The 23,471-nt window shown below is 42.5% G+C and overlaps 1 protein-coding gene across 1 annotated transcript in view; it reads right to left on the bottom strand.

Moving 5' to 3' along the window:
• The window catches only part of SV2C (synaptic vesicle glycoprotein 2C), a 148,043-nt gene that overhangs the window by 3,633 nt on the left and 120,939 nt on the right, over positions 1 to 23,471 (bottom strand). The window contains exons 6-11 of the mRNA XM_045566427.1: positions 20,507 to 20,617; positions 19,979 to 20,067; positions 16,360 to 16,524; positions 12,950 to 13,083; positions 11,243 to 11,446; positions 10,609 to 10,768 (exon numbers count right to left, since the gene is read on the bottom strand). Of these exons, the coding sequence (XP_045422383.1) occupies positions 10,609 to 10,768; positions 11,243 to 11,446; positions 12,950 to 13,083; positions 16,360 to 16,524; positions 19,979 to 20,067; positions 20,507 to 20,617 (863 nt within the window). The remainder of the gene's footprint in view (positions 1 to 10,608; positions 10,769 to 11,242; positions 11,447 to 12,949; positions 13,084 to 16,359; positions 16,525 to 19,978; positions 20,068 to 20,506; positions 20,618 to 23,471) is intronic.

Below are 23,471 nucleotides of genomic sequence, written 5' to 3'. Positions count from 1 at the left end.
ACAGCGACACCCTGTCTCTACAAAAAATAGAAAAATTAGCCAGGTGTGGTGGTGCACACCTGTGGTCCCAGCTAATTGGGAGGCTGAGACAGGAGGATCACTTGAGCCCAGGAGTTTAATCCATGCCACGGCACTCCAGCTTGGGCAACAGAGCAAGACCTCGTCTCAAAAAAAAAAAAAAAAAAAAAAAAAAAATTAAATACTATATTTTGAAAAGGCCTGAAATCGTATGGATCCAAACGCAGCTCATAGAATTTATCTGGTTAAAGGGTAAAATGGGGTGGGGTGGGGGAATGGGTAAAATGTGAGCATTCTCTTTGTCTAAACTCTTGGAAAGAAACTTTTTTTGGACAACTCAGTCAAATCATTGGGAGAAGTTATAAAAGGAATACTCAGAGCTGGGCATGGTGGCTCATGCCTATAATCCCAGCACTTTGGTAGGCCAAGGTGGGAGGATCACTTGAGGCCAGGAGGTTGAGACCAGCCTGGGCAACACAGTGAGACCCCATCTCTACAAAAAATAAAATAAAATTAACTGGGTGTGGTGGCACGTGCCTATAGTCCCAGCTACTTGGGAGGCTGAGGTGGGAGGATCACTTGAGCCCAGGAGTTCCAGGCTGCAGTGAGCTATGATCACACCACTGTATGCCAGAATACTCAGAACTCAGCATGGAGCATTTTGGAGTATAGAGGCAGTCCTTAAATCAGGAATACATTGTGATCTAAAAATTTATCTGGAGGTTGGTTATTTGAAACACAATGAATTTCGTTTATCTCACAGAAACAATATTACAAATGATGGCTCAGTTTCCAGGTTAACCTAGAAGAGCTATTTTAACCCTGAATCCATCTGAGCTATCAAACTACAATGCTAAGAGTACTAGAAACACCTTGAATATTTGTCTAATAAGCAGATTTGTCCTTAATACACTCCCAATTTACACATTCTCCTATGCATTTCCTCATTTAATAATCATTCATTATCTGTGATGTGTCAAGCATTGCACTGGGTCCAGAGACCCTAAAATTAACAATAGGACAGATGAGAAAAGATGATGATAACACACATGCTAAGTGCAGTGATGAGGATACACACACAGTATTATGGGGGCAAGAGGACAGGAAGTGATCTCAGGCTGGGGGTGGGTACAGTTGAGGGAAGGCTTCTTGTAGTGGGTGGATGAGAATAGGATTGTCTGGAAGGAATAGTAGGAGCTTGCCAGGTGAAGGATGGCATGTGGATAGGGACATTCTCTGGCTCTCACAATACTGCCACATCTCCCTAACTTATCTCATGGCACCCACTCAGGTCTGCCTTAGGTCTCTAAAGGCTTCTCGAGGGCCACATGGCTTGCCTCCCTCCAGCTCCTAAACAAGTCTCCTACCTCCTCAAGCCTCGGTGTTCTCAACCTAGGGTTAGGATAGCAATCTGAAGGTGCACAGACACATGTAACCATGCCCTCACCTAGCATTGCTCAAGCCTGAGTGCATTAGAATCACCTTGGGGAGCACTTAAACTGTAGCTATGTCTCAGTATCAATACCTAAACACACACACACACACACACACACAGATTCTGACTCTATTGCTCTCCTGGGGGGCCCAGGTATTAGTACCTTTTAGAAGCTCTGTGTGATACAAAGGTGTATCCAGGGCTGAGAACCCTCCTATCTCCCCAGAGATGTCTTCGTTTTTGAGTGGAGTTCACTGTCATATACTAAAGGAAATTACCAAAGCAAAACGTCCTTTCCACCTCTCCAACAAATGGTTTTCATTTCTAAATTTCCTTTAGTGTACTTCCAATTATGTAAATCACAATAAATCAGAGGATTTAGAAAATTTCACTTCCTGCTTTTTTTCAGCCATTCATATTGTTTGTTCCGTGTTTACGTTTTGTTTGAAACGAAATGACTTATGTAGCATGTGATCATTATTTCTGGACCTAAACCATTGGCTAAGTAGCAGGTTTCCAAATTTGGGGTAACATAAACGATACTGCAATTAACACTTCACATATGTGACCTCCTTCTTCTGGATGTGTTCCTTAGGGAATACCAGCTGTAGGAAAACGTTTGCGACGTGGTGCAGGGGAGGCTGAGGGTGGCAAGGTGTGCTGCACCCAAGAGAGGAGAGAGGGATCCAACCCAAAGCGCCCCCCCCTTCTCCCTTCCTGCTCCTGCTCTTGTTAAGCTCTGTTGTTCACTCTGCTTTTCACAGCTCATAGCTTAATTCATTTTCACCAGAGGCAGTTTCTCACCCAACATGAATTTCCCTTCTCTTCCAACTCTTACTCAGTTGCCTTGACTTGACTTGACTTCCCTCCACGCCATTATCCTCACTCCCCTCCCTAAGGGCTGGCTTATACCAATCTTGGGCAGTTCCTTCTCGGGGATTAATTAGCCTTGTTTAGGTCCAGGCCACATCTGGACCTAGCAGTCACTCAGCACGACCCCTTCTCAGGACTGGCGCAGGGATGCCTATGATACTTGTTAAATGAAAAGCTGAACTAATGAGTTTCCTGAGACTTCCAAATATGTTGGAAGTGGATTTTTGTAACGGACATTTGAATGGGCATTGGGTGGGTCACGTTTGTTGATTGATACCTATCATCTTCTTTTGTTTTGTTTTTCCCCAGAGGAAAAAAGGCTAATTCCACATTCTTATGTCAGAATCCACTAAATCCAATCGATTTCTGATCTCCAAAGGTAGAAAACGTGTCTTACCCAAGTGGGTAGCGGGTGTGTGCACGTATGCCCCTTAACGAGGCCAAGATGGCCTCCTGCGCCTCTGCACAGGGTGCCGCCCTTACTCACACCCAGTGGAGAAGGACTCACCTATGAGGTGCGGGCTGAGAATCCCTGCACCCCTAGGAGCCCTCTAGCTCCCTCTCCTTGCCACCCCCTTCCCCCCAACTAATGGGCTTCTTATTCCTCATTCCTGTTGAAATCAAATATTCATGGACAGGTAATAATGGGAGCCTTTGTGTCTTATCACTTATCTGATAAACTGAGCTAGGGAATGAGGGCCTGGCCAAGGGAAATAGTGACAGAATGACTGAGCATCGGGAGACAACTTGGAGTTCATCTAAGGCCAAGGTGCATGAACATGGCTGTGCACCCCAATATCCAGGTGAGCTTCTTAAAAACAGATTTCCAGACCTATTGGGAAGGAAGGTAGGTATATCTGTGCTGGGAGCAGCACCACCGAGTCAGACATCTGGGGTTGAGGCTAAGAGATCCAGGGCAGTTACTTCCTCTCTCTGTGCCCGTAAATGGGGTAAGAACATCTACTCTGCAGGGTTGGAGTGAGAACTAAATAAGGTTAAATGAGATCATCTAAAATACTCAGTGCAGTGCCTTTCACAGATGAGAAAACCAAGGCCCAGAAAGGTGAGGGGCTTTTCCAAGTTACCCAGCTATTTTCTGGCAGTGCCTGCATGTGAGTCCCCCCACTCCTGTATCTGTGCTCTTTCCACCACTCTGTTGATGGAGTAGAGGGAGAAGAGGAGGTGGGTCTCTAACAGGCGATGCGTATGAGGATGGGGGAGCGGACAGCTGCAGGATCGGGAGGTCGGGCTGTGAGGGCAGATGTGGAGAGGACACAGAAGGGCAGCAGAGAGGACTGCAGGCCTGTGCTCCCCTCACACTGCCCAGATGCTACTCCTGAGAGAACCCACACAGGGAGGAAAACTATAGTCCATAGCCAACTGAATTTTATTTTTTAATTTAATTTAATTTTTAGTTTAGTTTTATTTTTATTACTTTTTGAGACAGGGTCTTTCTCTGTCACCTGGGCTAGAGAACAGTGGCATCATCAAACTCACTGCAACCTCAAACTCCTGGGCTTAAGCAATCCTCCTGGCTCAGCCTTCTGTGTAGCTACAACTACAGGTGTGTACCACCATGCCCTGCTAATGTTTAAATGTCTTATAGAGACGTCATCTCACTATGTTGCCCAGGCTGGTTTCAAGCTCCTGGCCTCAAGCAATCCTCCCACCTCGGCCTCCCAAAGTGCTGGGATTACAAGTTTGAGCCACTGTACCCAGCCTGAATTTTAAAAAGCGTATTTCATTCATTCATTCATTTACCTGGAGTTATAGCAGTAAATAAGGAAGACAAAATCCTGCCCCCAAGGAGCTCCCATTCAAGTGGGTGACAGAGAGTAAACAAACCTACAACCTAACATCCTATCATCATAGGGTCTGGGTGGTAATTTGCTTTAAAAGTACTTCAGTATAAGCAATTTGACAAAGAAATTGTCTCTAATGTATACCCATAGCATTTAAAGCACCTTAATCAGGAATCAACAGGCCAGAGATGGTTACTTAGCATTTTAAATAGCATTTTAGAAATCTGCATAAGAAGGTTTGTTAATGACCATTGAGATGATTTTTTTATTGGTGACATGAGTGCTGTTCAGGAAATGCACTGGATTGGAAAGAATGCTCTGCTCTTAGCACAATGGACATACAAGCATCCTCCAAGCCCAGCAACCTCAAATTGCTGAAATGGTACTGTTGGTCTAGACTCTAGATTCTAGGCTCACTTGTCCTGCACCCTGCACTTAAAGAAGGACCTGTTGCCCGACTGGCCCCCAAATCTGGTGGTCCTGCTGTCAATATATGATCACATCCACATATTCTAGATAGTTTTATATTTTATGTATATGCGTTTACATTATATATGTTTCTATATGCATATACTGATATATGCACAGATCTTTCATGCAAGGACTTGTTCAGTACCCAAGGCCAGAGAGAGGGACTTCCCTGGAGCTCAAGAACAGCCTTTATGACGGTTTTTGTGCCTGTTTTCACATGTGGCAGGATTTGCTGCCATTGTAATATACCACTTGCTGTGGCTGTGGGCAAAGGAAGTATATGTTCCCCACCCCCTCGCCCTCCACTTCTGCCAGAGACAAAAGGAATCTGACATTTGCTGAATGGCCAAAGTATAACATATATAATGATAATGCATATAAAGAAAATAAGATATAAATATATAATAAATATAAACACGCAAAAACATACATAAAATATAAACCTACCTAATATAATGATAAGGCACATAAAAAATAAAGCAGAGTAAAGGGTCATGGACGGAGTGTATTACATGGGTTGTTTACACAGGATAGTTAAAAGATTTCTTCATATCAACATCTTCAAAAATAAGAGATCTTTATGACCACAGACGCAGAATGTATTCAAGAAAAAAATGCTATACCATTATGGAATAGCAGATGATGATGGTGAAGAGGGAGACACCATTTATTTCAATCTTCTCATTTTATATCTCAAACTACTGAGGCCCAGTTCTGCTGAGTGGTCTCCCTGAGGTCACGCAGCTGGGCACTAAGAGACCAGGATTGCAGACTTTCAGGATTGAGCACAGGGAGGAAATGAGAGAACTCTGTCCAAACAAGAACAGCCCTGAGGGGAGGGGCTTAGGGTGGTTAATTCCGGGCAGATGTTTTGATTTTAGCTCATCAAGGGAGAGACCAATCCCACAGTGCTGGGTGACAGCAGCAGCTGCCCAGGACCCGCAGGCAATAGCAGGTGTGAACAATCAGGGTTTTACTCTCAAATCCTTTTTGAGGTCATGTCTCAAACTGTGCATGCGTAACGGGGAAGGAAGACAGAGGCCAGAGAACGGCAGAACGTGCTGCCAAAGCAGCCCCGTAGGCAGGCCTGTGGGGCTGCGGAGTCCGCGCGGAGTTGGAGCCTGGCTTGCATCACTCGCTCCTCGCCCCGAGCTCCAAGGACGGGGAGTGCAAACGGCCACCGGGCCGCGCGCACGCAGGAAGTGTGAGCGGCGGGACTGCGCCACCGCCACACGGTGGCAGCAGAAAGTCACCGCCCGGACGCGGCAGAACACGCAGGACGAAACCTAGAACCGGCCGAGCAGGGCTGAGCTGGGATGAACCGGGATGAGCCACCCTACGTGGGCAGCGCTTATCACTCTCGGGAGGTTTACAAGTCTGACAAGGAGGGGGAGAAACCTAGGGGAGGTGAACGATGGGAAAGCCCAGTTCAACCGATCATTATTTATCATTTTCTCTTTGAAGATTTCAAGAGACGAGGGAAAATTGCTTTATTTTTGCCCGGTTAGGGCATGGGGGGGGGAACCCTCAACAAAGGGGACGTATCTTCTGTTGGCGTGTCCCAGTCCTGCTCACAAGGAGGATTAAAAGCAATTTTGCTAGTGGCAGCGCCTGGGGGTGGAAAAATGAGGGAAAAGGAAGCTCCCCTGGACCAAGGTATTGGACGGGTAGGGTTCCCTTTCGGAAAACTCTAGCAAGCTGGACAATCCCTTCTATCTCTGGCTTATGCCACATCCATGTTTCCCATCTATTATAAGAATCTCTCGATATGTCAGTGGCCCATGATCTACATTCCATATAACAGGCTCCCTGCTTATTTTTGACACAGGAAGGGGCTGATACAGACATTGTCAAAATACCATACATTGAGTTGTATATTCAATACTGCCCCAGACTTCAAACGTCTATCATTTTGCCCCGTTCTCTAGTTCTTCCCTCATATGCAACCCTGTCTTCCCAGCTGCACAATCAAGGACAAATACTTGACGGCAACCACTTATTTTTACCATCTTCCCACTTCACCCCACAGATCCCTGCAGAACTGCAAGTATTCCTTGCTCCCCCAGGGCCATGCCTAAGAATTAAGAGCCCATACTGCGTGGACCCCTGAGTCTCAGTCATTGTGGCAGACGCTGTGGGCATTGGGAAGTGGGCCGTGGTAACATTCCCAAGCTGTTCCTACAGAGTTGGGAAGGTTTAGGATCAAGATGGAGGTGGTTAGCTGGGGTGAGTGCATGAACAGAGGCATCTTCCTCTTCCACCGCTTCCACAACTTCCACTGCAGTTAGTTCTGACATCTTGCCTCTATTTGAGGCCAGTTCCGGCCCTGGGCAAGAGTCAGTCCAGTGAAGTTTGAAGACCAACTGCAAGCCATTACTGCCCTACTGTCCTAGGCATAGATTCTTCAGAGCTGAGCTTAGATGTTACTTCTTCCAAGAAACCTTTGATGCTCTGAGGCCCTCAGAGCAACATGTGCTTCTCACATAATGATCTTGACCATACTACATTGTAACTGATGTTTACTTGTCCTTTTGAGAATAAAGACCACAAATGTCTTACTCATGGTTGTATCACAGGCATTAAAAAAAAAAAACTGTTGAATAAGTAAATGAACAATATTAAAATTCACATTGAGATGGAGTACACGTACTTTTCTTTATTCTTCCTGCTAAGTACAACTAAAAGTCCTGGACATTATATATGAAATAAACACAAAAAGACTCAGAAAGATAGAGAAAAAAGGCAGAGCTGCTAGAGAGCTTGGGGATAGTGAGTGCTCTGTGTTTGCTTTTTTGCCTCATAGATCTCAGACCTGGAGTTGAAGAAGCTGGCAACCCGGAAATGCCAACAGCCACAGACAAAGACAACCCCCCGCCAAAGCCTGCTCTTTCTAGCCAGAGGACCAGGAAAAGGGCAGTGTAGCAAGACAGAAAACTTCTAGACAATAAACTCTCTTTTCCAAACAAACACCAGAAAAAATTGTAGCCCAACCGCCAGGTACACCAGCAAAGATCTAGTGGGGAGCCTAGACTTCCACCCTCATGAAACTCTAATGAGGTGCCCCCCACACCACCATTTGTGTGGTGTCAGAGAAGGCTAAGTAGGGAGCTGGGACCCTCACCCCTCCTCCCCACTCCATAGTATCCATGATCATGAGGACTCCAACCCCCGCCCAGCAGTAACAAGGACGTTCCCTATGGGATGGCAATGGATGATGAGTAGGGAACCTGGACTTCTACCTTCACCTGGTAATGATGAGGCAATACCTCCCGTTCCCTTGCCAGAGAGGAGTCAGAGAAAGCCAACCAAAACAAAAGGCTTAAATAGGATCCAAATACTCATAACATAATATGAAAATGACTGCTTTCAATCCAAAACTCACTCATCATACAAATAACCAGGAAGCTTTCAAACAGAATGAAAAAAGAGAATCAACAGACAGCAACACTGACATGACAGAGATGTCAGAATTATTTGACAAATATTTTAAAGCAGCCATAATGATGCTTCAGTGAGCAATTATGACCACTCTTGAAACATGAAATTTAGAAAGCTTCATGAAAAACTAGAAAGCCTCAGCAAGGAAGTAGAAGAAATAAAGAAGAACTAACTGGAAACCTTAGAATTGAAAAATATGATAACTGACATAAAAAGCTTAGTGATTGGGTTGAACAGCAGAATGGACAAGACAGAGGACAGAATCAGTGAACTGGAAGCTGGAACGATAGAAACTATCCAACATGAACAATAGAGAAAACAGACTAAGACAAAAAATTAACAGAAAATCAGGGACCAGTGGGAGCACACCAAGAGATCTAATATTTATGTCATTGGAGTTCAGGAAGGAGAAGAGGAAAAAGGGGCTGAAAAAGGTATTCACATTGTTGAATAAGGTTTATGGGAGGCTGATGTTGAGTAGCCTGGTGTGAGGCCACAGCACTGTCCCTTCCTCCCTCCTTCACTCGGGTTTGACATCTGCTTCTCAGAGGACTTGAGCTAACACAAACAGCAAGTTGTTTTTATTTCAGTTGATGTTTAATCTTTCCTACAACAGAAACATAGTAGGTCCATGCTTCTATTTGCCCCATTTGTGTGTGCTTTTTTTTTTTTTTTTTTTTTGAGACAGAGTCTTGCTTTGTCGCCCGGGCTAGAGTGAGTGCCGTGGCATCAGCCTAGCTCACAGCAACCTCAAACTCCTGGGCTTAAGTGATCCTCCTGCCTCAGCCTCCCGAGTAGCTGGGACTACAGGCATGCGCCGCCATGCCCGGCGAATTTTTTCTATATAGATTTTTAGCTGTCCAAATCATTTCTTTCTATTTTTGGTAGACATGGGGTCTCACTCTTGCTCAGGCTGGTCTCGAACTCCTGACCTCGAGCAATCCACCCGCCTTGGCCTCCCAGAGTGCTAGGATTACAGGCGTGAGCCACCGCGCCCGGCCTGTGTATGCTTTTCTTAAAGCCAGATTTTTGTCATAGGACAACACTCAGCCTTCCATTCCTTATGGCAGCTGACTCATCTAAAATAGCAGCAAACCCTTACAGTGTAAAACAAAAAGGAAGGGGGCTATGACCTCGCCTTGCTGTAACATTGCGGAGTTTATATTAAATGTATGGTGTAATCTGCACCTGGGCGCTGTTTGCAGAATGAGAGGCTGATGAAAGAAAGCTCAGTGAAAGCTGCAGGGCCTTAATCTTGCTTTTGGCAGCACCCCCACCCCACAGCCCAAGGCATCCACCTCAGAACCTTGCCCACAAAAGAATATTAACATTTGTTGAATGAATGAAGGAGATGCTGTACATAGATTGCACAGTTCCTTTCAGAGACTATGTATTTAACAGGAGGTTTGCTGAGAGTCTGAATTAAAATATTTGATAAGCAGATATCCAGAGTCTTGAGGGTCAGATGTTCTGCAGGGAGATGGATATGTGAGTACCTACAGGATACCTTCTAGCTCAGTAATACATGTTCTAGAAGAAGAAATGTAAGTTAGAGCCTGGACACACAGAGAATGTACCCCATTGGGGCCAATAAACAAAGGAATGAACCCTGACAAGGGACTCAGGATCAGTTGCAAATTGATATCCCAAATGTTTCAGCATAGTTCCAGAAAAAATCCTCCATTTCTAAGTCCAAATAATACTGACTCCATCCTCTAGCTCAGAGGGCTTCCATGGCAACAAAACAGAGGGGTTGTACGTGAAATTAAAGAAGGCAAAGGTCATTTGTCTTAGCTCATGGCAAATGGCAAAACAGAGCTTCTATTTTTTAATTATTCAGCTGCTAAAGCTCTACCCCAAAGCCCTACCTTCTAACCTTTTCTCTGATATGAGGCACACAGTCTGGGTCTCCATTTTGAGAGCAATTGTTTTTGTTTTTGTTTTTTTGTTTTGTAACTAGAAATGTGTTGGGCTTCCTTCCAACAAACCAAGAAGGTCAAGAGATGTGTTCTAGAGACCTCTTCATGGTTGCTTAATGCAGAGCTCATGCAGACACCTGCAAACGTAAGATAATGACCCTCTCAGGACTGATTAGCTTCTTAAAATGTGGGCCAAGATAGGCTATTAAATCCTAAGCCTCACCGCCTCATTACAGCTTCCTCATATTGTTAGCCAACAAACTAAGTCATGGGCACAATTAAATTCCTTCACTGATTTTGTTGCCCTATTAATTCCTGCTAGGAGCTTTATTCCTCTTTCTTTCTTTCGAGTCAGGGTCTTACAGATCTAGGCTGGAGTGCAGTTTACAGTAGTGTCATCATAGCTCACTGCAGCTTCAAACTCCTGGGCTCTAGTGATCCTCCTGCCTCAGCCTCCCAAAGTGCTGGGATTACAGGCGTGAACCACTGCACCTGGCCTACATTTTCTTTTTAAAAGATACAAATACAAGCTACATCTTCATAAGCCAGATTTTTTTTGAATTTCACTTTCTTGGGGAAGTGATAGCTTGGCTTGTTTTTTAATGACTTTTCAGTGGTCCTGTGGGACTTGAAGGGACCCATATCAACATACCTCCGGTCTGTGGGGTACAGTTCCACAGTGACCACATCAAGAGAGTTCCAGGCCGAGATGGTCAATCCATTGTACAGGCACAGCATGCCTATCATCATGGATTCGCTGGTGCCAAACCAAAGGAAGAAACAGCTGATCCCCGAAAGTACCATAGAGCCACCTGCCAACAATTCAGACAAAAGGTTGGAATGTTTCCCATCATCTTAATAGAGCAAGGACTCTTGGGTTTTGAGATCTCTCAGGAAAATTCTACATGGAAGCTGCAGACTGGGCTCCACAAAGCTCAAATACAGGTGCATTCACCTGTATGAAAGGTTCGCTCCTCTAACCACCTGCAGAACACAGCAGGTAAGAAATGCACATCATCCATTACTCAGCTACTTAAGTGGAAAAATATACATTAGTTACACGTAATTAGTTTTTCAGTCTGTTAACTCATGGAAACTGCTCAAATGAAATGTAATTAGACATAATTTTCACTACAATTTAGTCCTAATGAAAGGTCTAAGGGATTTCTCCTCATGGGATGCAAATTTCTAAGGGACGGGGCGGTGAGGGGTGGGTACAGCGGGAAACAGGCTCCCTCTAGACTGCAGGGGCAGCTCTCTCATTTGACATGAAACTGAGCACGTACCTAGCATTGTTAAGCGCCCGATTCTGTCCATCAGGAGAGCAGACACGATATTCCCTGGCAACACCGCCAATGTCCCCAGGAAGTTGACAAAATAAATCCAGTAGGCACTATAATCATCATCAAAGGTAATCTGGCATCCCGTCTTGTTGTGAGAAAATGAGCAGTTTTTAAATTCACTGTCAATGAATTTATATGGTTCAAAATCTGTAGAAACAACAATAACAGCAAAGACAATTCATCAAGCTCTTAACGGGTGCCCACTAATACAAGAAAGCCTATTTGGAAAAGAATCATGGTCTTGTAAATTCCTGGAGGGCTTTTGTGCCTGGGTGGGCTTGGCCTTTTGTGTCTTCTTCTGGCCAAAGTGTAGGGTCTAGGCCAGGACCTCACATTACGAAGTAGCTGAATGATGAGATACCTTTGTTCAGTAAAGGAATAAATTAAGTAAAGGAGTCCAGTTATCTTCTGATTTCCTATGTTTGGCCATTGCTAATTATATTACTTGCCTATTCCTTTACAATATTACTTTATTCTAATTATTATGTTACATAAAGACTATCATTATGGTACTAATAGCTTACATACTACAATTATAAAAACAATTTGTTTCCAAATGTGCATGAATCAGCCTTATTATTGCCATTTTATGGGACTCTGAGGCACAGAGAAGGAACAGGCCTTTCCTTGGGTCCTTGAGACTGAATTTATAACTTGAGGTCTCTGTGGAGGAATGCACTGAGGAACAGCCTCATCAGAAGGTCGCTAACATTCACTTCTGGAACCTGGAACTATCCATATTGCAGATGGTGGTGGGTTCTGCTAAAAGGCTGTGAGATTGAAACTGTTATCTTCCTTGCTGATTAAGATCTGCCAAAAAAGCTGGTCTTCTCAGGTTCAATCAGTTAGAAGATAGTGATAGGTGGCACTTTTTTAAAACCAAAAAACAGACAGCTAATCCCATTCTCATTTGGAGCTGGGTAGAACTGGCTCCTGTCTGAGCACCAGGAAGGCAGGGCTGGCAACAGGGTACACACTGATACTCCTGCCAGTGCCAGGCTGTTATGCTGGACTCATTTTATAGGACAGACCGACCAGTGGGTGGGGGTGGGAAAGCATGGGTCCTGAAATCAGACAAACCTGGGTTCAAACACCAGCTGTTACTAGGTCTATGATTATGGCCAAATTACTTAATTTTTCTAAGCCTCAGCTATTGTGAAAACTTAAATAATGAATGTCTAGTGACCTACAGTAGGAAATGGCATAGAGTAGGTGCTCAATAAATGTTTGCTTTCCCTCTTCCCCCCGCCCCCCGCGGGGGATTTTCAAACTCCATTATATGGATTGGGCTAAAATAATTATATCTGATTGAGCATAGTCACATGTTGCCCATCTCTGTTGACTGTAGAGTTAAAGCATGCTCACCTAAGCAAACACCAGATTTTGAAACCAGGATTATTAAATAAGCTACAGGTTAATTCTTTGCTGTAAAAATCATTCTCCAAAGGACTTTTTCTTTTTGCCAGCTTTGAACTTTAGCAAGCCCCCTTTGCATTAAATCTGACAAAGACAAACAATGTAAGTTTACATTTGACCCAACCTGATTTAGGGAACTTGTTTATTTACTCTTTAATATCCATTTCCCACATAAGCTGCTGCCCATCCTATCACATGGTTATCACATTTCTGGGCCCTAAGTAGCATACCTACCTGTGTTGTCAAAAACAGTATCAATAAATGTGCAGTTCTTGAAGTAGGTGTTGACTGAAGTCACATCCTCAAAGGTGCAGGACTTAAAAACTGAATCTTTGAAAGTTACGGATTTGAACTTGACCCCTAGGAATCTGTCCAACACACACACAAAAATTTACATCAATGATTTTCGTCCATCAGAGTTCAAAGCTAAGTCAAACAGGTTCAGAGATGTGATGCCCCACTGTGGACTTTCTTAATTATAAAGGACATAGGTTCATGGATGTTCTAAGCTCTTTGCTTTTTTCTCATCCAGCCCATCCTTTGGCTCTTCCGTTGCTCACCAATATTATTTTCCACCAGGAGAGGAAATGACACTCACAGTAACTTCCTTAGCTCTTTGAGATGTTGGCAAATGGTATCATGAGGTATGCAATTGAAAGTAGAGAGTTGGGGCATTATCTGTGGCTATTAATTCTTTATTTTTCAATCTTACCCTTTTGTTTCTTCATGCATGCCTTTATTTGAAAATTCTCTATTTGGGGTTAATGGCTTTAACTTGAGGACATTCTCCTACTCAATTTTTTAATAAGATTCTATTTCCTAATCTGAAAACCCAAGGCTTCTGCATTCTACTGTAGGAACTTCCAGTTATCCTGAAGAAGGGCATGAGAATTCTGTTTCATTTATGAGAAGAATGACTGACGTAGGGGTCAAGAAACTCATAGGTCATACTCATTTCCAGGAGTATTCTTCTTCTCACAGCCAACAGATCCTCCTTGGAACAAATAGAATTATGAGAGCTCTGCTTATTTTCAGAAACATGTAGAAAATCAAATCTGTTCAGATAGATTTTTGACTACTATTTCTTTTTTTTTTTTTTTTTTTGAGACAGAGTGTTACTTTGTTGCCCGGGCTAGAGTGAGTGCCGTGGCATCAGCCTAGCTCACAGCAACCTCAGACTCCTGGGCTTAAGCGATCCTACTGCCTCAGCCTCCCGAGTAGCTGGGACTACAGGCATGAGCCACCATGCCCGGCTAATTTTTTTGTATATATATTTTTAGTTGGCCAGATAATTTCTTTCTATTTTTTTTTAGTAGAGACGGGGTCTCACTCTTGCTCAGGCTGGTCTCGAACTCCTGACCTCGAGCGATCCACCCGCCTCGGCCTCCCAGAGCTAGGATTACAGGCGTGAGCCACCGCGCCCGGCCTTGACTACTATTTCTTAACTTTTTTTTAATGGCTCTAATGTTTGACATCAACATTTTTGGGTATTAAAAGGGGGAATTCTAGGTGGTGAAGATGATAATAGTCATAATGATCATAACATCTTATAAGAGTCTGACTCAGGCCTTATCAGCACTGATAAAGACTCCCAGCTCATGGACAAATATTCATAATGTACTTTGGTACTTTACTAAGAGACTATGAATGTATATGCTTAGCCAGTCACTGACAGGAAAATGCTTGTTCACCAGGACGGAGTTATTATATCAATATCTCTTTTATAAGGGGCAGAAAGGAACTGATCCTTGTAGACAAGTGAGCTGACTTAAAAGCAATTCACTAACTATTGAGTACTTTCAAATTTATTCTCACCCTAAATGCCCGATTGCATTTGTTGGTTCAAAATGCACTGTGGCCTCACAGACCAATGCGCTTAAAAAAATAAGCTTGTTTTAACCCCCACTCCAGGGGCCCAAAGTAAAACCATCTATTAATAAATACACTAAAGGAGGCTAACTAATGGCACATTTTAAGACAATTATCAATTTTCTGAAATGGAACTGAATTTGCAAAGGGGAATTAATTGTAGTTTTTGAATGGATAATATACACACAGAATACCCATGGTACAAAATTCAAAAGGTTGAAAATGGAAAAATGAAGTCTTTTTCAGCCCATTCCCATGCCAACCAGTTCCTCTGCCCTGGGGTGACCACTGCTATCAGTTTCTCCTGTGCTCTCCCAGGAGTGCTCTGTTTGCAAAGTGCTCGTTACCTGTTGCTCTGTCTCCTTATCGTCTACCTTGGAGGTTATTCCGCAGCAGCACAGGAAGAACTGCCATTTTATGATGTTGAATAGGGAAAGCTATTTTTTAAAAAATGAATCAGGTAGTGATATTTCAAAATTTTCTGAAGGACAAAAATTTTTTTCTATCATCTTTTAAAATTAATGTATAATGTACATGTTTTACAAGGATTTTAATACTATTAAAATGATTAATAATTATATTGCTAACAGAAAAGAATTCTAAGTGATGATTGAATATCTAGCTTGAACTGTAACAAATATTACTGAAAATACAACTGTCAGAGACATGAATATATATTAGAAATTTGTACTGGAGTAATGATACTTTCTTAGCTAAACAAACTTTCACCTTAGAATTACAGAGCATTTGACACTAAGGTTTCTGCAAAATACAAGTGCAGTATCGCATGTGGGAGAGTGAAGGGGATCCCATATGGCTTGGATTATGATGAGGTCCCTCCCTGAATTACTAATTCAAACAATTACCTCCCAGTTAGTAACTCTCCTTTCCATTACACAGATCATAAGCATCCCACAGAATTCTTTTTCATCTTTCCAGACTCTGGTTTTTGCCCTGAGCAACTTTGATTATTTTATATTTTTACTTTTCTCACTTTTGAAATTGGGACAATTTCCTAAGAATGATGGAAGGGTGATCATGAGCCCACACCAGCAATTATTTGTCTGGACAACAAGTACCTGGACATAAACAGGTATTAATACCTTGTCTGTTCTTTTCCCTCTCTGAAAGAATGACCCAGAACCACCTCCCTGAGCCAGTTCTCCCTTGTCAGGAAGAAGCATTTCAGATCCCGTTCTCAAGAGTCCCTTGTTCATATCTCCATCTTTTCAAAGCCCTGAACTTTGGAGAATCATTCCTGTTCTCTAATCAAAACGCTTCCTGATATACTCCAATTGTGGATTCAGCACAGTGGAGAAGAGAGGAATTCCGAATAGTGGTCCCCTTTCTAGGAACAGAAGACTCATCAAATTACAGTTCAGATTTCTTCTGTGAATTAAATAATTCTATAGCCCATCTCATTTCCTCATACTCCTCACTCTTCTCTACCCTATTTTCATTGCTCTTCAAAGTCTCTCTAAATTTTCTTTTCACATCGGTCAATTCCACTGCTTAAGAAATATGAAACAACTCAGTTGTTTAATAAATATAAACAACCAGAGTTTCAAAAATAGTTTTAGGTGAAGTAACTAATAGATGTGTACCTTTTCTTTAAAACCCATTTGGAAGTATTCAAATTCATCATGAAAGTGACTACATGTAAAAACTAAAAAAAAAAAAAAAAAAAATTATGCATGTTTCAGTGCAGTCACAGCTAACAAGAAACAAATTTTTGTGGCTGGGTGGCACATTAAGTTATTTCAAAGTTTCTAGACCTGCCGTTGTCGTATTCCATTCCAGTATGAATCTGATTTTCCATTGTAAAGTTAATACTGAAATTTGCATATTTATCTCTCTCCACATTTCTGGTTAGCAATGCATATTCATCGGACTGCAGATGTTTAATGACATCAGGGAACCAAACAGATAATCCATAGTACCTGCAAAGACAAAGAAGTATGAGTTTGTAAAGACATTAGCATACCAGAGCCAATGAACACCTCCCTAACGTTTTCAGAGCTTTCCAGAGAAGCACTGGCTCTGTATGACATTATAAATAAATCATATAGTAATCCAGGTCACCCCTCAACCAATAATCTGCAAAAATCAAACTAGAGAGATGGCCTGGGGTTAGCCGGAGAACCACAGGTATGTAATTCCTGAACCCCTCCTTTGGGAAGAGATGTGCTGAAAGAATCCCATCCTACACGACAGATGGCGCTAGGATCTGACTGTGTCCTCTCAAAATTCATGTGTTGGAACTTAAACCCCAATGTGATAATATTAGAGGTGGGGCCTTTAGGAGGTGATTAGGTCTCAAGGGCAGAGCCCTCATGAATGGGATTAGTGTCCTCATAAAAGAGGTGTGAGGGAGCTGCCTCCCTCCCTTTTGACTCTTCCATTCTTTCTGCCACATGAAGACACAGTGTTTGTCTCTTCTGGAGGACTCAGCAACAAGGTACCATCTTGGAAGAAGAGACCGGATCATTATCAGACCCTGAACCTGCCAGTGGCTTGATCTTGGACTTCCAGCCTCTAGCACTGTGACAAATTTCTATTATTGGCTGGGTGTGGTGGCTCACGCCTATAATCTCAGCACTTTGGGAGGCTGAGGCCAGGAGTTCCAGACCAGCCTGGGCAATATAGAGAGACCTTGTCTCTGTAAAAAAAATTTAAAAAAATTCTGTTACTTATAAATCACCTAGTCTGTGGTATTGTGTTATAGCAGCACAAATGGATGAAGACATCTTGGCACCCTGATCCCAGTGTCTTTCTCATCATCCCAGCTTGCACTGAGGAACCCTATCTCCTAGTCTGGTGGTACAAACTCCTGGGATCCAAGAACTGTGAGAGCCCTTAAAGAATAAGCTCTTTCATCAATGGAGAATCTTTCTTGGTTCCTACACTACTGCGATACTGCTAACCTGGGGGCAGGGCCCCATTTCCGCCAGACGGTTCAAGGTTGTGAAAAGGACATTCAGGTTGTTATCTGAAAATCCAAGTGATTTCTCCTTTCTGTCTCTTGGCCTCTAAAGTGTTATTTTAACAGCTGTATTGTGTTCAGTATAGTAGCCACTAACTACATGTGGCTACCAAGCAGCTGGGATGTGACTAGTTCAAACTGAGACATGCTAGAAATACAAAATACCACAGGATTTTGAAGACTTATGAGAAAAAAATGTATAATCAGTCATTAATAACTTTTATATTGATTATATGTTGAAATGATACTATTTTGGGCATAATGAATCGAATGAAGTATAGAATTATGATTAATTTCACCTGCTTCCTTTTTTTTTTTTTCACATGGCTACTACTAGAAAATTTCAGATGACATCTGCGGTTCACATTTCTATTGGACAGGGCTGCTCTAAAGCAGTGATTCCCAAAGTGGGGTCCCTCGACCAGCAGCATCAGCATCACCCATGACGTTTGAAATGCAAACTCAGGCTCCACTGAGAGCTGATGAATCAAAAGCTCCGGCAGTACAGTCTTCCAGGTGATTCTTCTGATGTGCACTCAAGTTCAAAAACCACCACTCGTCTATCCCCAGCGACACTTAGCTACCCAAAGAAAGAAGCAGTTATGAGCATCACCTTTGTAGGCAGGCAGGCTGGGTTTCAATACGGGTCGTGGCACTTACCAGCTGCATGAACTCAGGCCAGTTATCTAAACCTCAGTTGCCCATCTTGAATATCAGAGCGATGGTCATATCCACCTTGTCGGGTGGTTGCTCACACTAAATGGCATGCAAAGCTCCCAGCACATAGAGAGTGCTCCAAGGACATCTGAGTCATTTTTAATCATCATCATTGTCATCAGGATTCCTGAAACATGTCTGCCTCAGGATTCAGATCACGAATTAATTACTGTGGGGTGTGAGGGTGGTCAATGAATAAGAAATGACTCAGGATGCAATCTCTGTGGCATTACTCCCTCATCAGATACGTGGGGCAGAAAAACTTTAGAATGGCAATAACGAGGGAAGCACATTGCCCTGGAATGTCCATCATCCATGATGTGGAGGGGTTTCAACTACTTTTGTATTCATTCAGCAAACATTTACCAAACAATCACTACATGTTAGGCACTGCTTAGGTTCCAGGGATATAGCAGTAAAGAAATCATAAGGCTTAAAATCTGGTCAATAATGAATAAGTAAACAAAATAAACCAGATAATAATTACCATTCTTGACCCCTTGACAGTAGGACTTCTGTCTACTTCATACCTAACCTGGTACTTAAGGCACACAGTAGGCAGTTACTATATGTTAATTTCCAGCCTTCCCTTCCTTCAGGGATTAATGAATTTTCTAGAATTTGGGTGGGAATTACTTTACATATTCTAAGTCAACTCTCTTAATTTAGAAATGAGGAGCTAAAATGAAGTAATGTCCCCAAGTCACATAGCTAACTGAGTCACCCAGAGAACGAGCTGCTATGTCTCCCGACCCAGCTTCCTTCTTTCCCCCTGTCCCACCTCACTCAGCACTGGGAAAGAACAGTCATCTTTGATCACTTGTCTGTTTTACTTTAGGGCCGTTAAGAGATGGAACTTGCAGCTTAAATGTTAGGTTCTACCAGGATCCTACTGACCTGAAAGTGTAGGGTATTATCTGGTTGCCTTTTTCTAAACAGTAAAATTAGGCAACAACAGAGTTGTACATTCTAAGCTGTCTGCGTCAATGATTAGCACATCAAACCCTGACATTTTCTCCCTACCTCCTCTTTTCCTAGAACACATGTGGCAGTTTTATTCCCTTGGCAACAACTGTTTATTGAGCTCCTATTATGTGCCAGGGACACATATCAGTGAACGAGACAGTTTAAACACCTGTCCTCATGGGGTTTCCAGACAGGGAAGCCAGACTATTCTCTATATAGAATAAAGAAGCCTTTGCATATTCAGAGGTAGAAAGTGCTATGGGGAACAACAGAGCTGAGAAGGGGGTAGGGGAAGGAGGGTGAGAAGGTGACATCTGAGGGAAGACTTGAAGAGGTGAGGAAATGCGCAGGGCAGGTATCTGGGAAAGTGTTCCAGGCAGAGGGCCAGTACAAAGGCCTGAGATAGGAACAGTTCTGGAATGTTCGAGAAGAACAGAGAGGCTGTGACTGGGGCCGAGAGAGGATGGTGGAGAAGTCACAGGGCAAATCATCCAGGGCCTTAACAGGCTTTCCAAACGCTCTTGGTTTTGCCACCCAGGCTTTATGACAAGATAAATAAAATAACTGGTTTATAAAATCACAACTGTCAGCAAATCTAAGCTGAAAAGAAAATTCTTCACTAGCAGGTTAACAGCATCAAGCGGTGTAAGAAAAGAAGGCAGCATGGCTGGGAGTTTCAACGTGAAAATTCAACAATTTTGCTTGCCAAGAATTTAAATATCACTTACCCAAAGGACAGGGTGAACCAAACAATTGTAAGCTTTATTGTATTTTCCTTGACTGGGTAGTTGAAACATCTCATAAAAGTCAACCAAATCTGTGAAATATTAGAGAGTTAGTTTTCTTACGCAGTAACTTAGTCAACCCCACCCCCGCTTCTACCAAATTATAAAAAAGCTGAGTTTTCACTGGGTTGAATTCATTTCAACTTAAAATGTGAAAGCTAAAGGCCATAGGAAACCAAATACTGGGATTTTCATTTTTCAGCTTCCTGGAGGTGAATGGACAAAGTAACTCAAGACTTCAAGGCACCCCATCCCTACCAGGACCCCTGGCCTAACGCCTTCCCTTTCCCACAGACGGAACGTATTGGTAACTTCAGATGCAAAGCAGGTCCAAGTGCCTGGTCCCAGTCCAGGAGTCAAGTGTCCTGGGCAGCAGGGAAGAGCCTCTCTCCTGGGAAAAGCGCAGTAACCCCTCTTCTGATGACCCTCACATGCAACAAGTTGACATGCAGCGCAGGACTTGTTACTTACTCCATACAGTTCCGTGTGGATCCGAACAAAACACCTCCTGTACCAGGTCCCTGTGTCACTCTCAATTTCAATCAGCTCATCTATTTGTTTAGGGGTTTTGATTTTGTTTACCTGTAGAGAACCACAAAGTGCAAAGTACTGAGTTCTCTTCTCTGAAGTTGCTGAGCTTAGGCTTATAATTTGTTTTTACAGGAGCAAAAATGGCTCCAATAAAAAGTAAGCAGTATTGATAATCACTCCCTAAGTATACAGGTCCAAACAGCACTTAAAAGAAGCAAATAAAGAATGACTGAGAGGGAATACGATAGAGAGATGGGAGAAGAGCAAGTAGCAATGGAATAATGTGAAACCAAAATGCCCTTCTCTGATCATTACTGCAAGGACACGCATTAGTATTAACAGATAAAACATCCAGATCGAATAGCTTCTGGATTAAGAATTATTTTGCTTGAACTACAGTGACTGTATATACTTTTCTTTGAAACCTTCTTATTTGATGAATTTGACCTCTAATGGTAGTTCTTAAAGCTTTTGTCCTTAGAGCACCACCATGGCCCTTTCCTCCTTCCCCACAGCCGTACCCGCAGTGGCTGGTCAGCACAGACCCACAGGTGCCCCTGATGCACGGTTAAATGGATGAGTTTCGATTGCAAACATCAACACCAAGTTTTCAGTCACATAAGGGAAATAAAAGATGGAGGGTCAGTGTAAAAAAGCTACATCTATGACTTAAGTTAGCTTCCTTTCACTAAGGAAAAGATCCACAAGACAGGGGAAGCAATGGTTTCAACACAGAGAGTGAATCCTGAAAATACAAAAAAAGGAAGAATTATTCCTTTGTGGACCTGGCTTACCTTGCCTTGTTAATCAAGATTTACCTGTTTTTGTTTAATCAGAGAGGACAGGGAAATGTGCATATATTACTCCTGCCAGGGATTTGAATGTGCATATATTACTCCTGCCAGGATACAAATCAAATCCCTGGCAGGAGTAGATTTTTCTGGAGATCCTGCCAACGTCCAAAGTGGCAATTCTATTGTGAGAAGCCAGGTACCAAGGCTAGCTTTTGACAGAGGTGACTTGGGGACCCTTGGCATCTTCCATATTATACCGGGTAGGTAGTAGCTTCCTTCTGGCCAAGTAGACAAAGATGTCTTACTTAAGAGAAGTAATTTCTGAGTTAAATATGGAAATTCCAAATGCAGTTGGCTCAAAATAATCCATGTAGGATTATTTTTTAATACTCCAGATTTAAAAAAAATTTTTTAACATTAAAGGAGGGTTCTTAATTCAACATCTTACTTTTGGGAGGCTTCCTCTTCTCCACTCATCAATGTTTGTTTTTTGTTCATTCATTCATTGGTACCCAGGGGGGTGCAAACATAAAACATCATACCCTGCAAGCAATTACCATACAAAATGAAAGTACTCTAATGGAGGTCTATATGAGGTGGGAGAGAAATACTGTTCAGAATATCCTATTTGATCTGGGAGTGCAAGAGAAGGCTTCATGAACTGCAGAATTTAAGCTGAGGCTTATAGAGAAGTATGTTATTTGCCATGCATGTAAAGTGCTTGGAGGACATTCCCAGTGGGAGGAATACCACGTGCACATGTCTAGAGGTATGGCAGAAAATAGTGTTTCTCTTGTATTTCTCTTGGCAGGGTAACTACAAAGAGTTTGGGATTCCTGAAGAATAGTACAAGGACAGAGGGCAGTGAGTGATGAGGGCTGAACCAAATCAGTGGCAGTAAAAATCAAAAGTAAGGGGCAATAGTGAGTGTTGTTTAGGAGGTAGGATAGCAGGACATAGTGATTTTTTGGATGTAATGAGGTAAAAGGAAAGAAATAAATAGATGGTTTCCCATTTTAGGTGGTGCAAGTGGTACCTGCTGATAGAATTTAGGACAACGATGAGGCTTGGGGACTATTAAGGTGATAAGTTCTGATTTAGAGATACAGTTTTTGAAGGGTCTATAGGATCTATAAGGATGTCCACAAAGCCCTTCAACATGGGCATGTCTGGAGCTCAGGACATTTGCGCATTAGGAGACAGAAATGCAGGAAGTAGCTGAGATCAGCTAAGAGGAGTATACACAGTTAAAAGAGAAGTAGGCTGAAAATAGAGTCCTGGAAAACAACAATATTTAAGGTAAGGGCATACTAAGGAGAGCTTCTAAAGGAGACCATAGGAGAATGCATGCAACTTCATTGTATTGTAGCCATAACAAGGAAAAAGGTAAATTTGTTGTGGTAGAATCATGTGATAACTTTGAAAGTCACATATAAATGACTTTGAGGTTATCCATTCTTTTGGAGTGTTCCAATCTTATCCTCCTCTAATGTTAGTACAATAACATTAACACAGACAACCATGAGTGGACCTGGTAACTCAATCCTTCTAGAAGAAAAGGCAGGTAAGCAGGGCAAAGAGGCCCTACAGAGACGCCTTCTCAGAAGGTCTTTGTTAGATAAAAGGTTTTATCATCATCTGGCTGAGAGCGGTTAAGTGATGAGTATCCAGATGATGTCTCAAGATTTCTCCAGCTTTATGGCCCTTTATCTTAAAAATATTCTTCCTCTATTGTACAAGTACTCAAAATAAGAGGCTACTCAAGGTTTTCAGGCCCTTAATTGAGGACAGCCATTACTGACCTTCATTTCTCCATTACACTGCAGAGAAAGGGTTGCTATTTAAGAATCTATGATGATTTGGATAGAACCTAGATTGAAGTCTACCCCTACATTTTGAAAAATCTATTTCCTAAATAAAAATAAAATGAATAAATAAGATAGCAGTGGACTGTTTAAGCAGAAACTATTTCACATGTGTTAAGGACTATAATTGACGTTATTTATAAGCCATTGAAGATCTTATGTAGGTTCCTTCTATGTGTTACCATATGTTCTCCCAAACCTATTTTAGATAGAATGTTTTTAATCTAATTGCATGACTACATATAT

This window comes from Lemur catta, chromosome 12, assembly GCF_020740605.2.
Source record: "Lemur catta isolate mLemCat1 chromosome 12, mLemCat1.pri, whole genome shotgun sequence".
NCBI classification, from domain to species: domain Eukaryota; kingdom Metazoa; phylum Chordata; class Mammalia; order Primates; family Lemuridae; genus Lemur; species Lemur catta.
This window is presented reverse-complemented; position numbering and strand designations above follow the sequence as displayed.